The sequence below is a fragment of the Saimiri boliviensis genome, chromosome 11, assembly GCF_048565385.1.
Source record: "Saimiri boliviensis isolate mSaiBol1 chromosome 11, mSaiBol1.pri, whole genome shotgun sequence".
In the NCBI taxonomy this organism is placed as follows: domain Eukaryota; kingdom Metazoa; phylum Chordata; class Mammalia; order Primates; family Cebidae; genus Saimiri; species Saimiri boliviensis.
The window spans coordinates 9,591,278-9,611,727 of record NC_133459.1 but is presented as its reverse complement, the minus strand read 5'-3'; the positions used below and the strand labels follow the sequence as shown (position 1 = coordinate 9,611,727).

At 62.2% G+C, this 20,450-nt stretch overlaps 1 protein-coding gene across 3 annotated transcripts in view; it reads left to right on the top strand.

Annotated features, from left to right (window-relative positions):
* CASZ1 (castor zinc finger 1) overlaps positions 1 to 18,961 on the top strand; it is a 160,648-nt gene extending 141,687 nt beyond the window's left edge. For 2 of the 3 annotated variants that reach the window (XM_074380050.1, XM_074380049.1), the window contains 15 exons: positions 1,152 to 1,242; positions 2,063 to 2,227; positions 3,260 to 3,432; positions 3,564 to 4,375; positions 6,636 to 6,771; positions 6,960 to 7,023; positions 8,302 to 8,456; positions 8,547 to 8,669; positions 9,547 to 9,885; positions 11,364 to 11,562; positions 12,604 to 12,775; positions 14,356 to 14,507; positions 14,935 to 15,076; positions 15,588 to 15,887; positions 17,835 to 18,961. In XM_074380050.1, coding sequence (XP_074236151.1) covers positions 1,152 to 1,242; positions 2,063 to 2,227; positions 3,260 to 3,432; positions 3,564 to 4,375; positions 6,636 to 6,771; positions 6,960 to 7,023; positions 8,302 to 8,456; positions 8,547 to 8,669; positions 9,547 to 9,885; positions 11,364 to 11,562; positions 12,604 to 12,775; positions 14,356 to 14,507; positions 14,935 to 15,076; positions 15,588 to 15,887; positions 17,835 to 18,961 — 4,150 coding nt within the window. The remainder of the gene's footprint in view (positions 1 to 1,151; positions 1,243 to 2,062; positions 2,228 to 3,259; positions 3,433 to 3,563; positions 4,376 to 6,635; positions 6,772 to 6,959; positions 7,024 to 8,301; positions 8,457 to 8,546; positions 8,670 to 9,546; positions 9,886 to 11,363; positions 11,563 to 12,603; positions 12,776 to 14,355; positions 14,508 to 14,934; positions 15,077 to 15,587; positions 15,888 to 17,834) is intronic. The other variant, XM_039473767.2, reaches the window with a different exon arrangement.
* Positions 18,962 to 20,450: the final 1,489 nt, after the last annotated feature.

Genomic DNA, 20,450 nt, shown 5'->3' with positions numbered 1-20,450 from the left:
GGCATTCTCTCTGACACAGCCCAATGCCTTCCCCAGTGAGGCTCTGACACCACCTAACTCCAGAGCAACCCCTTTCCATCCCGAAGGCAGTGGGCTTGGCAGTGAAGCCCCTTTGCCTCAACAGATTCCCCCAGATCACACAAATAACACCCCCCGCCCCACCCCCCGCCTGCCCTCTGATGGGCCAGCACAGAGCGGCCGGCGCCTGCCTGTCCACGGATCTTCCAGGTTCCTCCCCGCTCTTCTCCGCCCACTGTCCCGCTCTGTCTTCAGCTCTGCCCCCCGTCCCGCTCTGTCTTCGGCTCTCCCCGTGCTGTCTCCTCTATAGTATTATTATTACCGTTATTATTAGTGCCTCTGCAGATGGCCCTTTGGCAGCTTCAGCTTAAATGTTTATTTGCACGTGGTTTTCCCCTTACAGTATGGGGTTTCTCTCTCTGTCTCCCGCAATCTCTCATCATCCTTGGAGGGAGACAGGCAGGCTGAGCCACCCCCTTCTCCACAGTTGTCATGGTGTGGCCTCTCCAGCGTGGCCTCCCCACGGCCCGCCGTCACTGAGGCTGTGAAAGCCACGTCCCAGCGGCCCTGGGGCCTGGAGGAGGACAGGTTTCCTGGGAGGCAGCTCGGGCTCCTGGCGGTGGCGGCAGCGGCTGGAGAGTGAGCTTCTTGCCGCAGGAAGCGAAACAGATGCTGTGCTTTAAAAATTCATAACTCTGCACTGTTTCAAGTGTCAGGAAAAGCCCAGGACGGAGAGAGCCCTCTAACACCTCTCAGCATCAGAGCCCAGGCGGGCACAACCAGGGTCTCTGCACCTGGCCGGAGCCGGGCAGGCTGGGAATAGGGCAGGCAGCCCCTGCAGAAAAGGCAGGTGGGCAGCCGAGGGGGCGTCTGCCTGCCCTCCCATCCCAGGGCTCGGGCCCCTCTGTCTCCCCGTGCTCCGACTTTTGGCCACCTCAGTCTCGTTCCCTTCTTGGGGCCGGGCCTCTTTGCCTCAGTGGGCCTGGGATTCCCGCCAGGCCCAGTCACTTGCCCAGGCCTCTGCAACTTCACCTCCCCCCTGAGTGCCATACAGAGCCCGAAGAGTCCTCCCTGGGGCTGGGGCTGGGGCTGCCACCCAGAGCAGGGCCCTGACGCTACCCACTTCCCTCCAGGTTCTCGGGCAGCCAGCACTGTGGCCATATCCACTGTGCCTACCAGTACCGGGAGCACTACCACTGCCTCGACCCCGAGTGCAACTACCAGGTACGGCCGCCCGGGGACCAGCTCCGCCTCCCCTGACCACCTGCATCCACCTCCCCTGATGCAGCATGGAGGCACTTAGAAGTGGGGCAGGGGGTGCTTAGTTCTACTTACACCACCTAAACTTGACTGGAGCAGACAGAGGGGCGACAAAAACGACTAGCCTGCCCACACTCCCTGGTTCCCACGGACAGAGCAGCTCCCAGGCTCAGGCACCACGGGCACCCCCACAGTGATCATTCTAGCCCTTCTCACTGAGAGCCTCCCACGTGTCTAGGGCCGCGCCAGCCAGCCTGTGAGCCTTGTCTTATTAACTCTTTGCAATGGCCTTAGGTTAGTATTACTGCCCCATCTTAAAGATGATAAAATTGAGCTTCAGCCGGAACGCCACTGTGCCCAAGGCTGCCCGCTGGTGAAGGCAGACCTGGCGAGTGAGGGCAGAGTCGGGGCAGCCTGTGTAGGGCAGCTCCCTCTTGATGGCCAGGGGTCCCAGCCTGCCTCAGTCCCCAGGTGCACTGTCAGCACCAGAGCCCCTGCCTCCAGGACCTGGCCCCGACGCATCTTCTGTGCTCCTGGGGATGGCCACTGGGGAGCTAGGGGAACGTCGGGGAAGAGTCGATGGTTCTAGAACCTCTGGGATGGTTCCCTGCAGGGGCCGGTGTGCCTGCCACTGGCCTTGGGCAGTCTGGGCTGCCTTGACCCTAAGCAGGGTTCTTTCCAGGGAGGCCTGAGGCCAGCACCTGGCGCAGGTGCTCTTGGCAGATGGGAGGAAAGGCAGAGGGGGGACCCAGGCTCCTGCCCACGAGGCGCTGTCTCCTGGCAGAGGTTCACGAGTAAGCAGGATGTGATCCGCCACTACAACATGCACAAGAAGCGTGACAACTCCTTGCAGCACGGCTTCATGCGCTTCAGCCCGCTGGACGACTGCAGCGTCTACTACCACGGCTGCCACCTCAACGGGAAGAGCACCCACTACCACTGCATGCAGGTGCCCCCCGCCCCCAGGCCGTCCCGGTTTGGATTCCCCGAACCCCTCACTCCCAGAGCCAGGGCTGCCCCCTGGGCAGGGACCCCAGTTGATCGGGAGCCCCTCTTTCTCCAGGCCCCACACAGGTATACCCAGCAAGCCAGTAGGGTCCTGGGGTTCAGGCTTGGGCAGTGTCTGGGGGGCCAGGGCGGGGCCTTCCCCATGGCCATACTTGGTGTGGATGAAATTCAGTGAGCTGTTTATACAGACCGACATTTTTCAGGCTTTAACACCAAGAGTTGCATTGCAAATGATTCCTGAGGAGGTTTTTGTTTAATTCTTTGTTTTAATGCCACGCAGAGTCTGGGCTTTTTCAAGGTGTCAGGGCCAGGAGGAGCGACTTTGGATTGCAAATAGCAGCCCTGTGCCTCCCCCGGTATTTGTCAGGGGTTGTTATGGGCTCCGTGAACAACCTGGGCCTCGAGGAGAGGGGGGCCACCCTCTGGGCTCTGAGATGGTGCAGACACTGGCACGGCCCAGCCTTCAAGAGTGTTCGGATTCCACGGGTTTTTACTCAATATGGCAAGGTTGCCTTCCTGGCCCGGCTGGGGTGGGATGGGAGGGCCCCGTGCCCAGGAACTGTCCACTGAGCAAATCCCTGGGCTAAAGGTGACTTCCGGGGTCCAGCTCCTGTCCACCCGCTGAGGGTTTTAGAGGTAGGGCAGTGGAATGGCACTCAAAATCCAAGTCCTGCAGAATGCAGCTCCCTCCCCTGGGCCAAAAAGTGCCCCAGGTCTCCGGAAATGCCCTGACCCTCCGCACCAGATGGAGGCGGCCCCAGCAGCACCCGGCCCCTCCGTGGGGGCCTGAGGGGTGTTGAGGCGTCCTCCTTGGCTTCCTACGTTGACCTTCCGCGGTCTCCAGCCTGAAGAGGTGCCAGAGCTCTCCTGAGCAGGGAAGTCAGGGACCCCAGCCACACCCAGTGGCGCGTACCTCGGCCACGGAGCGCCTGGCCTCTGTGTGAACACCTGACCGCCATCCCGTCCCGTGCAGGTGGGCTGTAACAAGGTGTACACAAGCACGTCCGACGTGATGACCCACGAGAACTTCCACAAGAAGAACACCCAGCTCATCAACGACGGGTTCCAGCGCTTCCGAGCCACCGAGGACTGCGGCACGGCCGACTGCCAGTTCTACGGGCAGAAGACGACGCACTTCCACTGCAGGTCGGTGGGGCGGGGCCCTCCCGGACAGAAGCGGGGCGGGAAGGCAGGGACCCCGGGCCGCGGTGGGAGCAGGGCAGGGCCTCCTCTCGGCCCCCCGAGGCTCCATGACGGGCTCCCCACGTCCCCTGCAGGCGCCCGGGCTGCACGTTCACCTTCAAGAACAAGTGTGACATTGAGAAGCACAAGAGCTACCACATCAAGGACGACGCGTACGCCAAGGACGGCTTCAAGAAGTTCTACAAGTACGAGGAGTGCAAGTACGAGGGCTGCGTGTACAGCAAGGCCACCAACCACTTCCACTGCATCCGCGCCGGCTGCGGCTTCACCTTCACCTCCACCAGCCAGATGACCTCACACAAGCGCAAGCACGAGCGCCGGCACATCCGCTCCTCGGGCGCACTGGGGCTGCCGCCCTCGCTGCTGGGGGCCAAGGACACGGAGCAGGAGGAGTCCAGCAACGACGACCTGGTCGACTTCTCCGCCCTGAGCAGCAAGAACTCCAGCCTGAGCGCCTCCCCGACCAGCCAGCAGGCCTCCGAGGCTGGGCCCAGCACCACCAAGCCCCCCAACAGCAAGATCGCGGGGCTGCTGCCCCAGGGCCTGCCCGGCTCCATCCCCCTGGCCCTGGCCCTCTCCAACTCGGGCCTGCCTAGCCCGGCGCCCTACTTCCCCATCCTGGCTGGCCGTGGGAGCACCTCCCTGCCCGTGGGCACCCCCAGCCTCCTGGGTGCCGTGTCTTCCGGGGCAGCAGCCTCAGCCACCCCTGACACGCCCTCGCTGGTTGCCTCCGGAGCTGGAGACTCAGCCCCCGTGGCTGCCGCCTCTGTCCCGGCACCACCTGCCTCCATCATGGAGAGGATCTCTGCGAGCAAGGGCCTCATCTCGCCCATGATGGCCAGGCTGGCCGCCGCTGCCCTCAAGCCCTCTGCCACCTTTGACCCAGGTGAGCAGGCTGGGTCCTGCCTGGAAAGCGGGCACCTTCTCCTGGACTGGGGTGGCCCCCTGGCCTCAGGCTGCAGAGCTGAGTCGGGGGGTGTTTGGAAGAGGTGTCCACCTGGCCCCTGCCTGCCAGCGCCCCTTCTTTGCCTGGTCTTTGCCTCCATCCTGTTGGTTTCCATGTAGGGCCCTTGGTTCTGGCTCACCCACAGCGGGGGGGGCTGTGCTTCTGTTTCTCCATCCGTGAGGTGGGGGCAGTGGTCCCTGCCTGCTAGGCTGCCCCAAATCCCTGGGGCCACTGCAGGTCCCCCCCCCCACCGTCTGTTCACCCTCCCACGTCCCAAGTCCAGCCCTGATGAGAGCCGGCCCAGGGCCCCAGGCATGCCCAGAGTTTTCCTGCAGCTGACGTGGAGCAGGGCCTGTGTCCAGCCCAGCAGTGGAGGGGCAGCATCTCACACCTGGACACCACCAGGCCCGGGGATGCCGTTCCCAGGCTCCCTCCTCCACAAGTGCTGCCCAGTAGGACTTGCCAGACAATGGAAGCCTTCTGTTCTGCGCTGTCTGACTTGGCAGCCACTGGCCACATGTGGCTGTTGGTGCTTGAAGCTGGGTCTGTGACACGGAAGCAGGACTGTCACGTTAGCCAGCCACACTTGGTCAGGGACTGCCATGTTGGACAGAAAAGGGCCAGAGCCCAGAGTTGCATATTCCTTCTTCACGCTGACTCACTGAGGGGCACAGCTCTTTCCTCCTTCCTATAATTTCATAAATTCTCCATTTAAAAAAATGTTCTTTCTGTTTTTCTCTGGATTGGGTCGGGAGGCCAGTTCTGTTCACCTCACTCCCCTTCCTTTTTCCCCCTCTGGGTAGTTCCTGTTTTTTGAATCCTCGGGGAGAGTTCAGTTCACGTCTGGGACGTGGCTTATTTCAGTTATTCATTCAACAGCCACTGATGCCTGCTGAGAGCCAGGCTCCAAGCCGGGTGCTGGGGACACAGCAGGCTGGATGCCAGACAGCCCCACCCCGTGGAGCTGGCAGCCAGTGGCGGATGGTCTGTCCCGGGCACACAGCTAGGAAGTGAGGCGCTGCCTGCGGGAATGGGGCTCCTGGCCTAGATGCCTGCCCCCATTCAAAACCCTCTCAGAACTGGCGAGACTGAGGGTCCCCGTGGCCAGCCCGGGGCTCTGCCTATACCTCGAGGAGGCTGCCAGTGCTTGGCAGGGGGGCTGGGTCCTGTTTCCCTGGGACCTTGGGCAGGTGACTTTGGAGAGCTGCTAGAATGTGGACTCCAGAGATCTGAAAACTCACAGGCCCGATCGGGTGCACATACCCAGCAGCTGCATGGAGCGGCCACCTCCTAGTCCAGGCCTGGGTGGGGCCTCGCTGGCCACACCCCTCCAGCCAGGTGCTCAGGGCCACCTGGGCTCAGTGGCCAGACTATCAAGTACTTTGTTTTCATTAGAAAAGCCTCCTTCCCCCAAAAGAAAGGTCAAGCTCGGGGGGGGGGGGGCTGTTTTATTTTTTAATAAAATGCCACTTGCTGTCTCTGAAGCGGCTCTCTGTCAGCTGCAGCGCCTTGGGGCAAATTAATATTTCCCTCACTGGGGGATTGTGGGGGAAGGCTCACTGGACGGCCCTGTCAGCAACTTCTCTTACCCCTGCTCTTCGGGCCTCCTGTGGCCTCACCCGCCCAGCTCCCTCCTGGACCCAGCCCAGCCCAGCCCGTCCAGCCTCATGTCCCTGCCCCAGACAGGTTGACTGCGGGGGTCACACAGTGTGGCCACTGTGACTGGCCATCCACCCTATCACCCTGACACAGCAGAGTCCCTTCCTGGGCATGCTCCGTGCGGGCTGTCACCCGACAACTGCAGGCTGGGGACCACAGAGGGACCCTCCCAGTCCAGATCTGCCACTTTCCCTCAGCATTAACAGAGTCTTTAATAAAAGCCTAAGCGGCAGCCCCGCAAATCGACTGTGACAGTTGGTGGAGAAAATGAAGGGCCCCCGCCCCCACCCCCAGCCCCCTCCCCAGCCTCCCGCCCTTCTCCTCCAGGAGGCCCTGAGCCAGGACAACTTTGACATAATTTTGCAATAATTATCACTTGAAGAATTGCCACACAGGAGCAAGCGTCGCGAGCGATCACGTCAGCGGGAGAAGCGCTGACCAGCAGCCGGGGCTCACCCGGCCCACTGTCCTCCCTCCAGGGAGCAGTGCCCAGGCCAGGCCTTCAGCCCCTCTGATGCATCTTCCCTCCCCTCCCCTGCAGGAAGCGGGCAGCAGGTCACCCCAGCCAGGTTCCCCCCAGCCCAGGTGAAGCCGGAACCCGGTGAGAGCACCGGCACCCCAGGCCCCCATGAGGCCTCCCAGGACCGCAGTCTAGACCTGACTGTGAAGGAGCCCAGGTGAGGCGAGGCCCCCTAGGGAGCTGGCCCCAGGACCAACCGAACCTTCTAGCTGGAGCCCCGGGGTGGTCCAGACCGGACAGCTGCAGCGGGCCCAGCCGAAGCCCCAGGGCCGGGCAGGGAGGGTGAGCCCCCGGGGCCCAGGTCCCAGCCGTCTGAGCTCAAGCCCCTTGGTTTGTGTGTTCTAGTAATGAATCAAATGGCCACGCAGTCCCGGCAAATTCATCTCTTTTATCCTCGCTTATGAATAAGGTAAGAGCCATCCATCACACGCCTCCCGTTCCCCCACCCAGAGAAATTAAAGCTGTGCTGGGGGGTGGGGGGGATGTGTTTGTTTTTTAATGTTTTCCCTCTAATAAGATGAGTTTGTACCATTTAAATTTTGAGGCCATTTTTCATCGGATATAATTTCAGAGCCACTGCTTACAAATTAATTTAATGAACTGGCTGAAGAAATATATCCCAGCCTCTGACACCTTTTTTTCCCTTCAGATGGAGGGCTCCAAAAGCTTTTCCAGAGCCCTTCAACTTCGTCCGTGCCTCGTTATTAATTTTATTTATTTATTTTATATATTTTTTTGTTTGTTTAAAAGGGGGTGGGGGAGGGGGGACTAAAGTGGGAGCAAAACATCAATTTCCACTTTTCGGGTTGAGTAATGGGCTCGGACGCTTCCGGAGAGGTCGCTCTGGAATATTTATTTTAAATAATGCAGGGTCTCTGTAAATTATACATCATCTCAAATATATTTTTCCCCCCTTCACATGATACATTTGACTACAGCAAGATTAATTCGGTTACTGTACACCAGTGACTGCGCTGAGGAGGGGCCCGGCCTGGGCGTACCTCTCACCGCAGGGGTCCCAGCCAGGCGCCTGCTGGGGAAGGAGCCTTGATGCCCTGAGGCGTCCACTCCTTGGCCACTTGCTCTCTTGCTCTCCTTCCCCTTTGGCCGCTGCCCCCACATCCCCATCCCTTTCTGTGGAGCCTTCACACTGACCCCCTCCTGGCCGCTGCCTGGAGCCTGTCTCCATCTCACCTGTGAGCCTCCCTTCCTCCCTCCGTCCCTCCCTCCCTTCCTCCCTCCTTCCCTCCTTCTCTCTCCCCTTTGTGGGCCTCCTCTTGCTCTCAAGGAATTGGTAGGGGTTCCCCCATCCCTCCTCCTCCTGAGCTTCTTTTGAAAACCTTCTGGCAGGAAAGTAACCAGGGAGCTTCGGAGTCTGGGGCACGATGGGCTGCAGTGTGCGCCCTGAGTGTCGGCCTCAGCTTGAGTGATGGATCCCATGGCAAGGGCTCAAGTGGAGGAGCCCTGGGGAGGCCTAGTAGCTCCTGGGGCCTGGGCAGCGTGCAGGCTCTCGGTTCAGGGAGGGCCCGGCCACAGCCAGAGCCAAGCAGGCGGGCTGCGTTCTCTGCTGGCACTGAGGGCCCGGTGGGTCCCTGCAGCCCCAAGCTTCAGCCGCTGCTCCCCAGGCAGCCTTGTCCATGTCCCGCCCGAGGTGCCCCAGCCTCACACTCAGCCTCTGTCCTCACAGATGTCTCAGGGCAACCCAGGCCTGGGCAGCCTGCTGAACATCAAGGCGGAAGCGGAGGGGAGCCCCGCCCCGGAGCCCTCACCCTTCCTGGGCAAGGCCGTGAAGGCGCTGGTGCAGGAGAAGCTGGCGGAGCCCTGGAAGGTGTACCTGCGCAGGTGAGGGGCTGCCAGCCGTGCCCAACCATCCTCCCCCAGCACCCACCCCAGAGCCCCTGGCTCTCCTCTAACGCCAGCTCCTCTGGCTAGGTTTGGTACCAAGGACTTCTGCAACGGCCAGTGTGACTTCCTCCACAAAGCCCACTTCCACTGCGTGGTGGAGGAATGTGGCGCGCTCTTCAGCACCTTGGACGGGGCCATCAAGCACGCAAAGTGAGTAGGGTGCTGGGGGCATTTCAGCAGCACCCACTGATCCCAGCCTGGCTCTGGGGTGGGTGGAGCCGGGGCCTGCACAGCCGTTTCCACCAGACCACAGAAGCTGAGCGGCGTCTCAGAGGTGCTGCCCCAGCAAGGGTGGGCTTCCCATCCTCCTTCACACACGCAGCCCTCAGCCTGGGGCCCTGAGCAACAGCTGCTGTTGCACCCATGTCCCCCGGGGCAGCCATTGGTCCCAGCACGTGCCCCCTACAGAGCAGGCCAGAGGGGTGCAGAGCCCAGCTGGATAGACTTGGCTGTGACCTGGGGAGGAACCCTAGCTGAAGGCCTTTCCAGGCCACAATATCATATCTCTAGATTACTTTTGACCTAAAAATAATGAAATGAATTTATAACTCCCATGGAGTTAAAAGGCTTCAAGCCTGACCACCCAATTATAAGGGAACTCAGAACTTGCAATCGTGTAAAACAGATCTGCATGCTCCCAAGGCTTCCCCCACCGCTCAGGCACCCCCGCTGCAGCCTGCTGGGAAGCCTGCCGTGAATACTACTGAGAGTCCTACCTTTCAGACCTCCGAGCAGGTTCTGGAAGGAAAGGGCTTCCTGGGGCAGGGCCTGCTGTCACACACACAAGGAGGAGCTGGAGACCAAGAAAGGCATGGTTAGGCCCAAGCCAGGAGCCCACGCTGGGAACCAGAGGACGAGCAGTTTGCTATCCAGTCCTTCTGTCCTGGGTCATGGAGACTTCTAGAGCTGAATGATGGGGACCAGTAGGGACGGACACCAGGGTCTAGGCCGGTGATGGAGTCACACTTAACGCCCTCTGCACCTGTCTTCGCTGCCCCCCTGAGACCCCCTGTTCTGCCTCTCGCAGCTTCCACTTCCGGACAGAGGGAGGAGCCGCAAAAGGAAACACAGAGGCTGCCTTCCCGGCCTCGGCTGCCGAGACCAAACCGCCCATGGCCCCCTCGTCCCCTCCGGTCCCTCCTGTCACCACGGCCACCGTGTCCTCTCTGGAGGGGCCCGTCCCCAGCCCGGCCTCCGTGCCCTCCACCCCCACCCTGCTCGCCTGGAAGCAGCTGGCTTCCACCATCCCCCAGATGTCTCAGATCCCAGCGTCAGTGCCTCACCTGCCCGCCTCGCCCTTGGCAACGACTTCTCTAGAGAACGCCAAGCCCCAGGTCAAACCCGGATTCCTCCAGTTCCAGGAGAAGTGAGTCCCTCGATGAGCCGGGAGTCCCGCGTTCCCCTCGCGTCTCGGGAGTAGGGGCTAGCAAGGGCGCTAGGAGGCCCTGTTCCTCACTGCGGATGGTGCTGGCTGTCCCCAGCCTCTCTGGGGCATGGCCATCAGGTGATGTTCTTCCAGCCAAAGATGCTGCTGCTTCTACCTCACTGCCCGTCCCAGAGCAGGCCAGCCAGCGTGGGCCAATGGTGGCAGCAGTGGCCACTGCTCCTGCCGGGCACGTGGTGATCCTGCCAGGGCCAGCAGGGGTGGGCTGGGCGTGGTGGTCCTCAGAGGACGTCTCCCAGCCTGATAAGAAGGGCTGCATCTCCCTCCAGGCCTCCATGCTGGCCTCCTCTGTGGTTCACACCCACGGCTGAATCTCTGCAGGGCACTCGAAGTCGTGGGTCGGGGTGAGGGGGCCAGGCCCTTCCTGGCTATCACTGGCCTGCATAGTGCGCTGAGCTCTTGGGTGGAAGGGACCCTCCTCACTGGATGGTGGTGGCTCCTTGTAGGGAGAACGGTGACTTTGTATCATCATGTGTGCGGCTTCCTGTTCTCAATAAAAGTAATAAATTGGATTATTTATACCGCCTGAGTGGCAGCTGTCCTCCCTCTCTGAGCACCTGGGGCTGGGCCCGTAGCATGGAAGGGGCCCAGCACTCTTCGTCCCTCAACCACCAGCTTCTCCTCCCCTGTCCTCCTCCCCAGAGTGGCAGCTCAGGTTTCCCAGGCTGGTCGGAATGCCCACTGTGGGTCCCCTGGGAGGGGACTGCCGTGTTGCCAACCAGAATGGAAGGCTGGGACCAGTGTCTCCCCGCACCCCTCTGCATCCTGGAGGTTGCCCAGGGCAGGCCAGCACACCCCTTCTTCCCAGCAGCTCTCCCACTCTGCCGGCGAGTGAGGTCTTCTGAGTGGGTGGGTACTGTGGACGCTGAGCTGACCCTGGGGAGCCCAGCAGCTGTGAGCCCCCAGGAGCTGACACCGGGCACACGCTTCTGCTTGCTAAGGGCCATGGCAGCAGCGCTTCCTGGTAGGGCCGTCTGCAGTCTGTCAGTCAGCCACATCCACGGCGGCGCCCATGCCACGCCAGCCAGGGCCCCACGGCACCCCGCCAGGGCTGGCAGCACCATCCTTATTTTCCGATCCAAGACGTTTTACAGCCATCCTTATCTATAATCCTGAGGCGTGGCCATGGAAACTACATGTCCCAGCATGCAGTGCTCTGGGCACACTGCATATTGCAATCCCTGTGCATCCTACAGAGCTCCTAAAAGGAGGCAGGAATGCATGCTGGGCTCTGTAGTCTCTGGCTGAGTCATCCTGTTGCGCAGGACGGCAGCCGAGGCCATCCCTCTTGGTGGTTCCGCTGGTCATGGGGCAGTGAACCCCAATGCAAGCGAAGACAGGACACCGGCAGGGAGGGCTTGGAAATGGCAATGACCTTCTGGGCTGTGGTTTCCTTCCAGCGATCCTTGCCTCGCGACGGACTGCAAGTATGCCAACAAGTTCCACTTCCACTGTCTCTTTGGGAACTGCAAGTATGTCTGCAAAACCTCTGGCAAGGCGGAGTCCCACTGCCTGGACCACATCAACCCCAACAACAACCTGGTGAACGTGCGAGACCAGTTTGCTTACTACTCCCTGCAGTGTCTCTGTCCCAACCAGGTCAGCATGGCGGGCCGGCCCAGGGGCAGAGCAGGGGGCAGGGGAGGGGCAGGGGAGGCGCGGGGCTAGCTCGGGGCACAGGACAGGCACCTCCGGGCGGAGACTCCGTTTCTCACATCTTGCTCAAATGGGTCTCCAGGACTCTGGAAAGGACACCATCTGCCCCTAGGCCCCTGGGCAGGGGTCCAGATAGGTGCTAAGTTGGTGAGGTCTAACCCACCGTGGTGACTGAATGCTGGGAAGGCACCACGCGCTTGACATCATTCTTGCCTATCCTGGAACTAGTTACATCCCCTTTCTCCAAAGCCCTAGAAGTTTCGAACAGGCCCACTGTGCATGCCTACACAGGAAAGGCAGATCAGATACACCTTAGAGGCCTGACCCCCAAGACCAGGAGGGGCTGCCTGAGGGGAGCCTGGGCCCAGGTGCGCTAGGGTAGGGCAGTGATGTCTGCCCGGGTCTGGGCATACCGGGAAGAGTGTTACCAGAGATTCACCATGTCTGCCCTAGGTATGGGACTGCAGAGGGACTTCGAGGTGACCAGGGCAGGATGCTTTCGTGCAGTGACTAAGGGCATGCACTGCTTTTTTTTTTTTTTTTTTGGAGATAGTATGTTACTCTCGCCCAGGCTAGAGTGCAGTGATGCGATCTCGGCTCACTGCAACCTCCGCCTCCCAGGATAAAGCAGTTCTCCTGCCTCAGCCTCCCAAGTAGGTGGGACCACAGGCTCACGCCATGACGCCCGGCTAATTTTTTGTATTTTACTAAAGATGGGGATTCACTGGGTTGCCCAGACTGGTCTCAAATTCCTGACCTCAGGTGATCCACCCACCTCAGCCCCCCAAAGTGCTGGGATTACAGGCAAGAGCCACCATGCCTGGCCCAGTATTGCTTTTTAACATGTGGAAGGTGTTTCTATGATCACCAGCTTCTGAGCACAGAAGAACATATGTGCCAAGGGCCCGCCTCAGTCTCAGGCTTGGGGCAGGCAGGAGCTCACAGAAGTCACCCACCCATCCTGACCCTCCGTGTCTCCCGCAGCACTGCGAGTTCCGAATGCGCGGGCACTACCACTGCCTCCGCACCGGCTGCTACTTCGTGACCAACATCACCACCAAACTGCCCTGGCACATCAAGAAGCATGAGAAGGCAGAGCGGCGGGCAGCCAATGGCTTCAAGTACTTCACCAAGCGCGAGGAGTGCGGCAGACTAGGTACCGAGGGCCGGGGCCACGGGCAGGGACTTCCAGCAGGCAGCAAGACCGTGACCCCAGTGGCCTGGGCCTCCTCTCCTGGTACCCGCGTCCTGTCCCCCACCGCAGGCTCCATGTTTTGTTAATGATGTCCCAGATAGCACAGGCTAGGCACTGTCAAGCTTTTGAAACAGTCGAAACCCACAGAGCCTAGCAATAACTGGCAGGGCATCGCCCCTCCACCCCCAGACAGCTGCCCTGGGACCTTGTCATGAGCATCCAGGGGTTGGATGTGGTTCTGTCTTCCTTTTCTCATCAAGAGGCTAGCAGGGAAGTCAGGGGTTCAAAGTTCTTTGCTCTGGGATCTCTTTCCATGGCTTTAATGATGAGGTTTTTGTCTGAAATGAACTACAGTTTGTTGGTCCGTTCATCCATTCTACAGATACTTATGGAGGGACAGCTCTGTGACAGGCTGGGTGCTGTCGCAGGTGGGGGTGGTGATGGTGGTGGTGGCTTAGATCTAGTGGGGGACAGTCAAGTTCCCCCCGTGGGCTCAGCTGGAGCACCTGTGACCCGGAACCCAGGAAGGGACTGCCATGGCTTTGGGAAGGGGAAGCCACAGATGCCCAAGAGGTAGCTGTGCTGCTGGGAGCTCAGCCCCCGGCCCCTGTGCGTGGCCTACTCATGGGGCAGGACTCTCCATAGGAAGAGACCGGAACCCGAGGGCAGGTGGGAGCCAGGTCGCCAAGCAGAGGCCCCCCCGGCTGCAGGCAATGCCGGTTGGTATTGCTCGGTGGTCACGAAGTAGGGGTGGGGCTGCTGCAGTCTGGCCCTTCTGTAAGTGAAGGGTGATGTACTCAAAGTCAACCAAAGGAAACAACCCTTGCGTTCAAGTATGAGTTCAAAAAGGAGTTCTCGGCCAGGGAGACAGGGCTGGTAGCCACGGCAACAGGCGTCAACAATGGCGGCCTGCGTGGTTCCTGGGCTCAGTTTACAGATGTCAGGGCATTCTGCAGTTACCATTATTTACTCAACGTGTGGTGTTTTTGGTGATAGTTGGGGCCAAACAAAGCTGGGGGATGACGGAAGACACCTGGCTGGCCCAGGCGCCATGGCAGCGGGCAGGCCCTCACCTGCCCTGCAATGCTGTTTCAGCCCCGCCTGCTCTGTTTGTTCTAGGCCCAGAGCAAGGCAGTGGGGGCTGGGGGCTGGGCAGAGGGGCAGGCAGCACCCGGGCTCCCCAGCAGAGACATGGGGACAGGTGGCTTGCTGGGAGGTGGCTGGCCTGGGGGACAGGGACCACCCTTGCCCTGGAGCTGTGCACCTCTCCGTGTATGGGCCAGGGGATGGGGGCCAGCCCAGCACTGTCACTCGCCTCTGTGCCAGGCTGGAGAGGAGGCCCAGGGTGTGGATGGCCAGGTAGCTTTGGACTTCCCGACCTTCCTCCTAAGAGTGCCGCCCCGGCTCAGGCCCTCGTCCTCAGACACCATCTGCCTTGTCGGCCACACTGCCCCCAAGCCCAGAACAGTGCCTGACATGCCCTGGAAGCTGTGAGCACTGGCCAGCTGGGGGGCTTATGCCAAATGGGGCTGTGTCCACAGGCTGCAAGTACAACCAGGTGAACAGCCACTTCCACTGCATCCGGGAGGGCTGCCAGTTCTCCTTCCTCCTCAAGCACCAGATGACCTCCCACGCGAGGAAGCACATGCGGAGGATGCTGGGGAAGAACTTCGACCGTGTGCCCCCTTCCCAGGTGAGAGCCCCCCAAGGTGAGGATCCCTCAGGTGAAAGCCCTCCCCAGGTGAGAGCCCCCCCAGGTGAGAGCCCCCCCAGGTGAGAGCCCCACCAGGTGAAAGTGCCCCAGGTAAGAGCCCCACAAGGTGAGAGTCCCCCCAGGTGAGAGCCCCCCGCAGGTGAGAGCCCCCCAGGTGAGAGCCCCCCAGGTGAGAGTTCCCCACAGGTGAGATCCCCCCAGGTGAGAGCCCCCCACAGGTGAGAGCCCCCCCCAGGTGAGAGCCCCCCAGGTGACAACCCCCCAGGTGAGAGCCCTGCCGGGGTGTTGGAAGTACATCACGGTCCCACTCTCCTCTCAGGCCTGTGCTTCGTGGAACCTCATCCTGCCCACTGCAGGCAGCATCCCCCTCAGCCCCACTTTCTCAGGGACCCCCATGTCCTTCCAGGGCCCCCCAAGCCTGATGGATGCTGAGACAGATGAATGCATGGACTACACCGGCTGCAGCCCAGGCGCCGTATCATCCGAGTCATCCACCATGGACCGGAGCTGCTCCAGCACCCCCGTGGGCAACGAGAGCACCGCGGCAGGTGAGTGCCAGGCGGGGTCTGCTGGCAGGGCCAGGCCCCACTTCGAAAGCCTAGCCCCACTGGGTGCAGCTTGGGACAGAAGGTCCGGGGCACATGGCCTCCAAGGAGGACAGGCTGGCATGCAACAGAGCCAGCTGGTCTGTGGCACTGGGTCACCAAGGCCCCTCCCGCCATCCTCCCGCCTCCCTGGCACTGCCCTTCGTGTCAGTTTCCAGGAGAGGACCCTGGGCCCATCCTCTCTGAGCCACAGCGGGGGCAGCACACCCCAGCCTCCTTCCTCCGCTGCCTCCCACCCGGCCCTGCCCGGCACACCTGCCCACGTGACCCCGGCACGCCCCGCCTCTCTCTCCTCCTGCCCCCTCTTCTTGTGTCCCTCTCTCTCTCATCCGTGCACACATTTTCATGCCATACCTGCTTCTGCCATCGGGTTTCTCATTTTGGTTCTTTCTGTTTGTTCTTTGTTTTGGTTTCTTTTTTTTTTTTTTTTTCTGCTTTTCTCCACCCTCTCCAGGCTGCCCGGCTCCTCCTCCTCCTCCTCTTCCTCCTCCTGCGGCCGCTGGTGACGAGGCTGCCCGCGAGGCCCCGCAGCCGCCAGCGACTCCATCCTTCTCGCCGGCCACGCTTCGGCCGCCCCTCCCCCCCCTCCCCTGCCTCTTCTCTCCGTCCTGTCTCTCATACTCTCTGCTCAGTGCCACTCTCGGAGCCAGCCGGGGCCTGGCCCACCCCACCTGCAGCCCGCCCAGCTTCCCGCCCATCACTGCCACTCCAACTCCAGTAAAAAGTGACGTCCCCCTAGTTCAGGATGCTGCAGGTAATGCGCACACACCTTCTCATTGCTGTCTGTCACCCCAACCCACCCTTCACACCACGCTCCGGGGCCTGGCCCTTTTCTGCAGCCAGCCAGCCACGGATGGGACTGCTCCGCACCCCTCACAGCCAAGCACCTCTGAGACTAGACAGTGTGGTCTCCGTCACAAAGACAGCTCCTCGTGGCTCCTGCTCAGCGCTGGGCAGTCCAGAGCATTGCCGCCAGGGATTCTCCCTGTTCACAACTCCTCAGAGGCCCATGGATGGCCAGTCCTGCCAGAGGCCCTATGAGATCTGCCTCGCTTGGCCTGGGGCGAGGCAGGACATGTCCCTTCTACTCTCAGGAGGCCCCCTGGGATCTGGCACTAGGGAGAGGCAGAGGATGCTTTGGGGAAGGCGTACTGGGGTCTGGGGCCTGCCCAGGTTCAGAGGGTCCAGATCCCAGCCTGAAACCCAGCCCACCCCCAAAGCTGAGCAGGAAGTGGGAATCTCTGAGGACTCAGGCCTCGGCAGTGCTAAGGGCAGAGGCACCTCCCATCCCACCCCCATATCTGATACCCACGGAGATGGCATCTGCCCACCCCATCTGTTGAGTGTAGACACCACCTGGGCTCCGACTCCCCTGGTGAGTCTTGCCTCACGTTCAGCCTGAACACAGGCCCCAGGAGTTATGGCCGGGGGCAGGGCTGAACCTCCCACCCTCAGGGACTTCCGGTCATCGGAAGCTCCGCTCTGGCATCACCACATCCTGCGACTTCAGACCCATAGCAGCTCCTGATCCACCCAGGTTTTGTGCCTGAGGCCACCCCTTGTCCCCTGCCTGAGTGCCCCCACACCGTCACAGTCCTTAGTTTCTCTCCATTTTTGTCCACTCAGGGTGGGCGACGGGGCCTGGCCTCAAACGGGCAGGGCAGACGTTTGTGGCCATAGTGACTGCCAGGCCTTCTCAGCAGGCTCTGGGAGAGCTGGGCAGGTCAGCCATGTGGGAGGCGCTGAGGCCACCCCCGCTCTGGTGGGGCTGGTCAGAGAGCTTCTCTTGTTGTTTGTGGGGGTGTCGTGGGGAGCCAGGACCAGCTGCCTACACCGCTGGCAGGAGCTGGAGCTTCCTTCCCCTCACCCTTGGCCATAGGGGCACAGGTGCCTCCCAGAAAGGGTTACAACCCTGGCCTTGGCAGGGGGACATCCTAAATCCCGGGAAGCAGTCTGTGCCAGCTGGGCATAGATGGGCTCAGCTCCCCCTGGCTGAGCCCCTGCCCTGGCCCTGACCCAGGTAAAGCCTCTGAGCCGAGGACAGAGGCACTTAGCTCCCTGAGGCCTGGTCCTGCAGCAGGGATTCGCTCTCCCAGCCCTTGGGGCAGAAAACCCCAACAAGACCTTAAAGAACCTTCTGGTACCAAGGACAAGGTTCTCCTTGGGGCAGGGAGTTGCCACGCCCGCACAGCCCTGGGGCGCTTGGCACCCCTACTGCGAGTAGGCAGCTCCCCCTGTGCAAACAGGCGCAGCCAGGGAAGCCGGTAGCCGCCGGGAAAGGAGCCGGCCTGTCCCTCATTAGAGGCAGGCCTAGCTGGCGTCTTGGCCCAGGTCCAACTTGGGTAATTGCACTCTGCCGACCCAGATTCCCCCTTCAGCTTCAATTAGCGCCAGGACGTGTCCTCACTTCCCACCCAAACTGGCCAGGAAGCCGCCACCACGTACCCCAGAGCTGGTTAGGCTGCCACCCCAGGGCAGACGGCTGTGCGGTGGGGGATGAGGAGGGGAAGCCCGGGACCCCTGCTGTGCTGGGGGTAGGGAGGGGGCGGGGCGAGAGAGGCCTCCCGAGCCAGGGGAAGCCGAGGGCTCCCTAAATGCCTCCCTCTGGCGCCGCGCCAGGTCAGGGGCCCGTGTGGGTGTTACCCTGGGATGGTGCCCACGTGGGCACCTCTTCTGCGCTGACCTCCCCGCCCCTCCCCAGGGAACACCATCTCCATGCCAACAGCCTCAGGAGCCAAGAAGCGCTTCTGGATCATCGAGGACATGTCGCCCTTCGGCAAGCGGCGGAAGACGGCGTCCTCCCGGAAGATGCTGGACGAGGGCATGATGCTGGAGGGCTTCCGGCGCTTCGACCTCTACGAGGACTGCAAGGATGCAGCCTGCCAGTTCTCGCTCAAGGTCACCCACTACCACTGCACGCGCGAGAACTGCGGCTACAAGTTCTGCGGGCGCACGCACATGTACAAGCATGCGCAGCACCACGACCGCGTGGACAACCTGGTGCTGGACGACTTCAAGCGCTTCAAGGCCTCGCTCAGCTGCCACTTCGCCGACTGCCCCTTCTCGGGCACCAGCACGCACTTCCACTGCCTGCGCTGCCGCTTCCGCTGCACCGACAGCACCAAGGTCACGGCCCACCGGAAGCACCACGGCAAGCAGGACGTGATCAGCGCCGCGGGCTTCTGCCAGTTCAGCTCCAGCGCCGACTGCGCCGTGCCCGACTGCAAGTACAAGCTCAAGTGCTCGCACTTCCACTGCACCTTCCCGGGCTGCCGCCACACGGTGGTGGGCATGTCGCAGATGGACTCGCACAAGCGCAAGCACGAGAAGCAGGAGCGCGGCGAGCCCGCGGCCGAGGGCCCCGCCACCGGGCCGCCCGTCAGCCTGGACGGATCCCTGTCGCTGGGCGCGGAGCCGGGCTCGCTGCTCTTCCTGCAGTCGGCGGCCGCCGGCCTGGGCCTGGCGCTGGGCGACGCGGGCGACCCCGGCCCGCCCGACGCCGCCGCCCCCGGGCCGCGCGAGGGCGCCCCCGCCGTCTGCACCGCCGCCGCCGCCGCCGGGGAGTCCTCGCAGGAGGACGAGGAGGAGGAGCTGGAGCTGCCGGAGGAGGAGGCCGAGGACGACGAGGATGAGGACGACGACGAGGACGACGACGAGGACGACGACGACGACGAGGACGACGAGGACCTGCGCACCGACTCGGAGGAGTCGCTGCCCGAGGCGGCGGCGGCGGAGGCGGCGGGCGCCGGCGCGCGGACCCCGGCCCTGGCGGCGCTGGCGGCCCTGGGCGCCCCCGGCCCCGCGCCCGCCGCCGCCTCCTCGCCCTAGCGGTGCCGGCGGGTGGCCCTGGCGGCGGCCTCGGCCTCGGGAGCGGCGCCGCCCCGCGCGAAACGCCCCCTGGGCAGAGCCCCGCGCCCCGCCGGTGCTTCCGGACCCCGAGTCCGTCTCAGGACAGAGGCGGGGACCCCTCTGGTGCTCCGCGGCCGAGGACACAGGCGGCGGCGGCGGCCCTGCTCTAGGGAGGCCGGGTCTCTTCAGGGAAACAGAAGGTGCTCTTGTCCCGGGGTAGGGGACCGAGGAGCAGGGGTCCCGGGCGAGGGGGCACAGCCCTCGGCCGCCGCCCCGGCGCCCCTCCACGCGGCCGCCCCACCCCGCGACCATTGCTCAGGACTGGGACGGGCGCTGGGGGCCACCGGGACCCCCGCCCCGCGCCACCAGGGCGGGGTGGTCCCTGGAGCCGCTGGCGGGGCCTCCCTCATGCAGCTAGGATCCTCCCCCTGCCCAGGGGGAGACGAGCAGAAGGCGGTCAGCACGGGTGACACTACAGGGACCGCGGAGGAAGCCTCCTGGGGGTAGCTCCAGCTGGGCCCCACCCCACCCCAGGGCCCGGCTGCTCCCCCAGGGCTGGGTGGGGTCTGTGTGGGGACTCCCTGGCCCCGGCCTCCGCCCCAGGGAAACGGAGGCTGCATCCAAAATCCAGAGCAGCCCGCTGGGGGCCGGGACAGGGTCTGGGCCACCCTGGGGGTGGAAACGGGAAGGATGCGCCTGGTTTTGGCTTTAATATTCAAAGTGGAAAAAAATACAAGAAAGTTGTACAGTATTTTTCCTGTAAAGGTTATTATTCTACATAGAACAAAAAGGAAGAAAGCAGGCGTGGTGAGTGCGGGCCTGCCTCGGCGGGGCCTGGGGTCGGAGGTCAGCGCCGTTCCCCCTGTGGGATTCGGGCCAGCGTTTTTTGTAGAGGCCTTAACAGTTTGAGGCTGTCTGTCTTCACACTAGCACTGATGGGAGCTGCGTGATTCCAACTCTTAACTTGAATTTTATAGAGACAAGAAGAAAGGACTCTTACTGTTGATCCAAGTCTGTAGTTAATTTAACATTTGAGTTCTCTATTGGTGATGTGTGTGGCTTTCTAGGGCTTTTTTTCCAGTTTGTTTTATTACTTTGTTTGGGATGCTTCTTTGCTGGTGCAGTCTACGCAGATCTGGTTCCCTTTGCAAAACATCCCCCTGCCTGGAGATGATGAGGCTGTCGGAGCCCAGGCCGGGGCCTGACCTGGCAGGCGCACACCTGGCCCGTGGCTCCGAGGTCCCCAGGGACCCGGTCCCCTCTGAGGGCAGGCTACCTGAGGCCACACCTGCCCACCTCCCCTACTCCAGGCCACCAGCTAGTGTCAGATCGGGCCACAGGGAGGGAGCGAACAGGCCTAGCAGGGAATGGAGGCCCCGGGGGAAGGCCGTCACCCAGAGGCCTCCTCCCCAGAGAGCCCCGCGGGGAACCCGGCTCAACTGGGGGGCAGTGGTTGACTTTCCCTTTT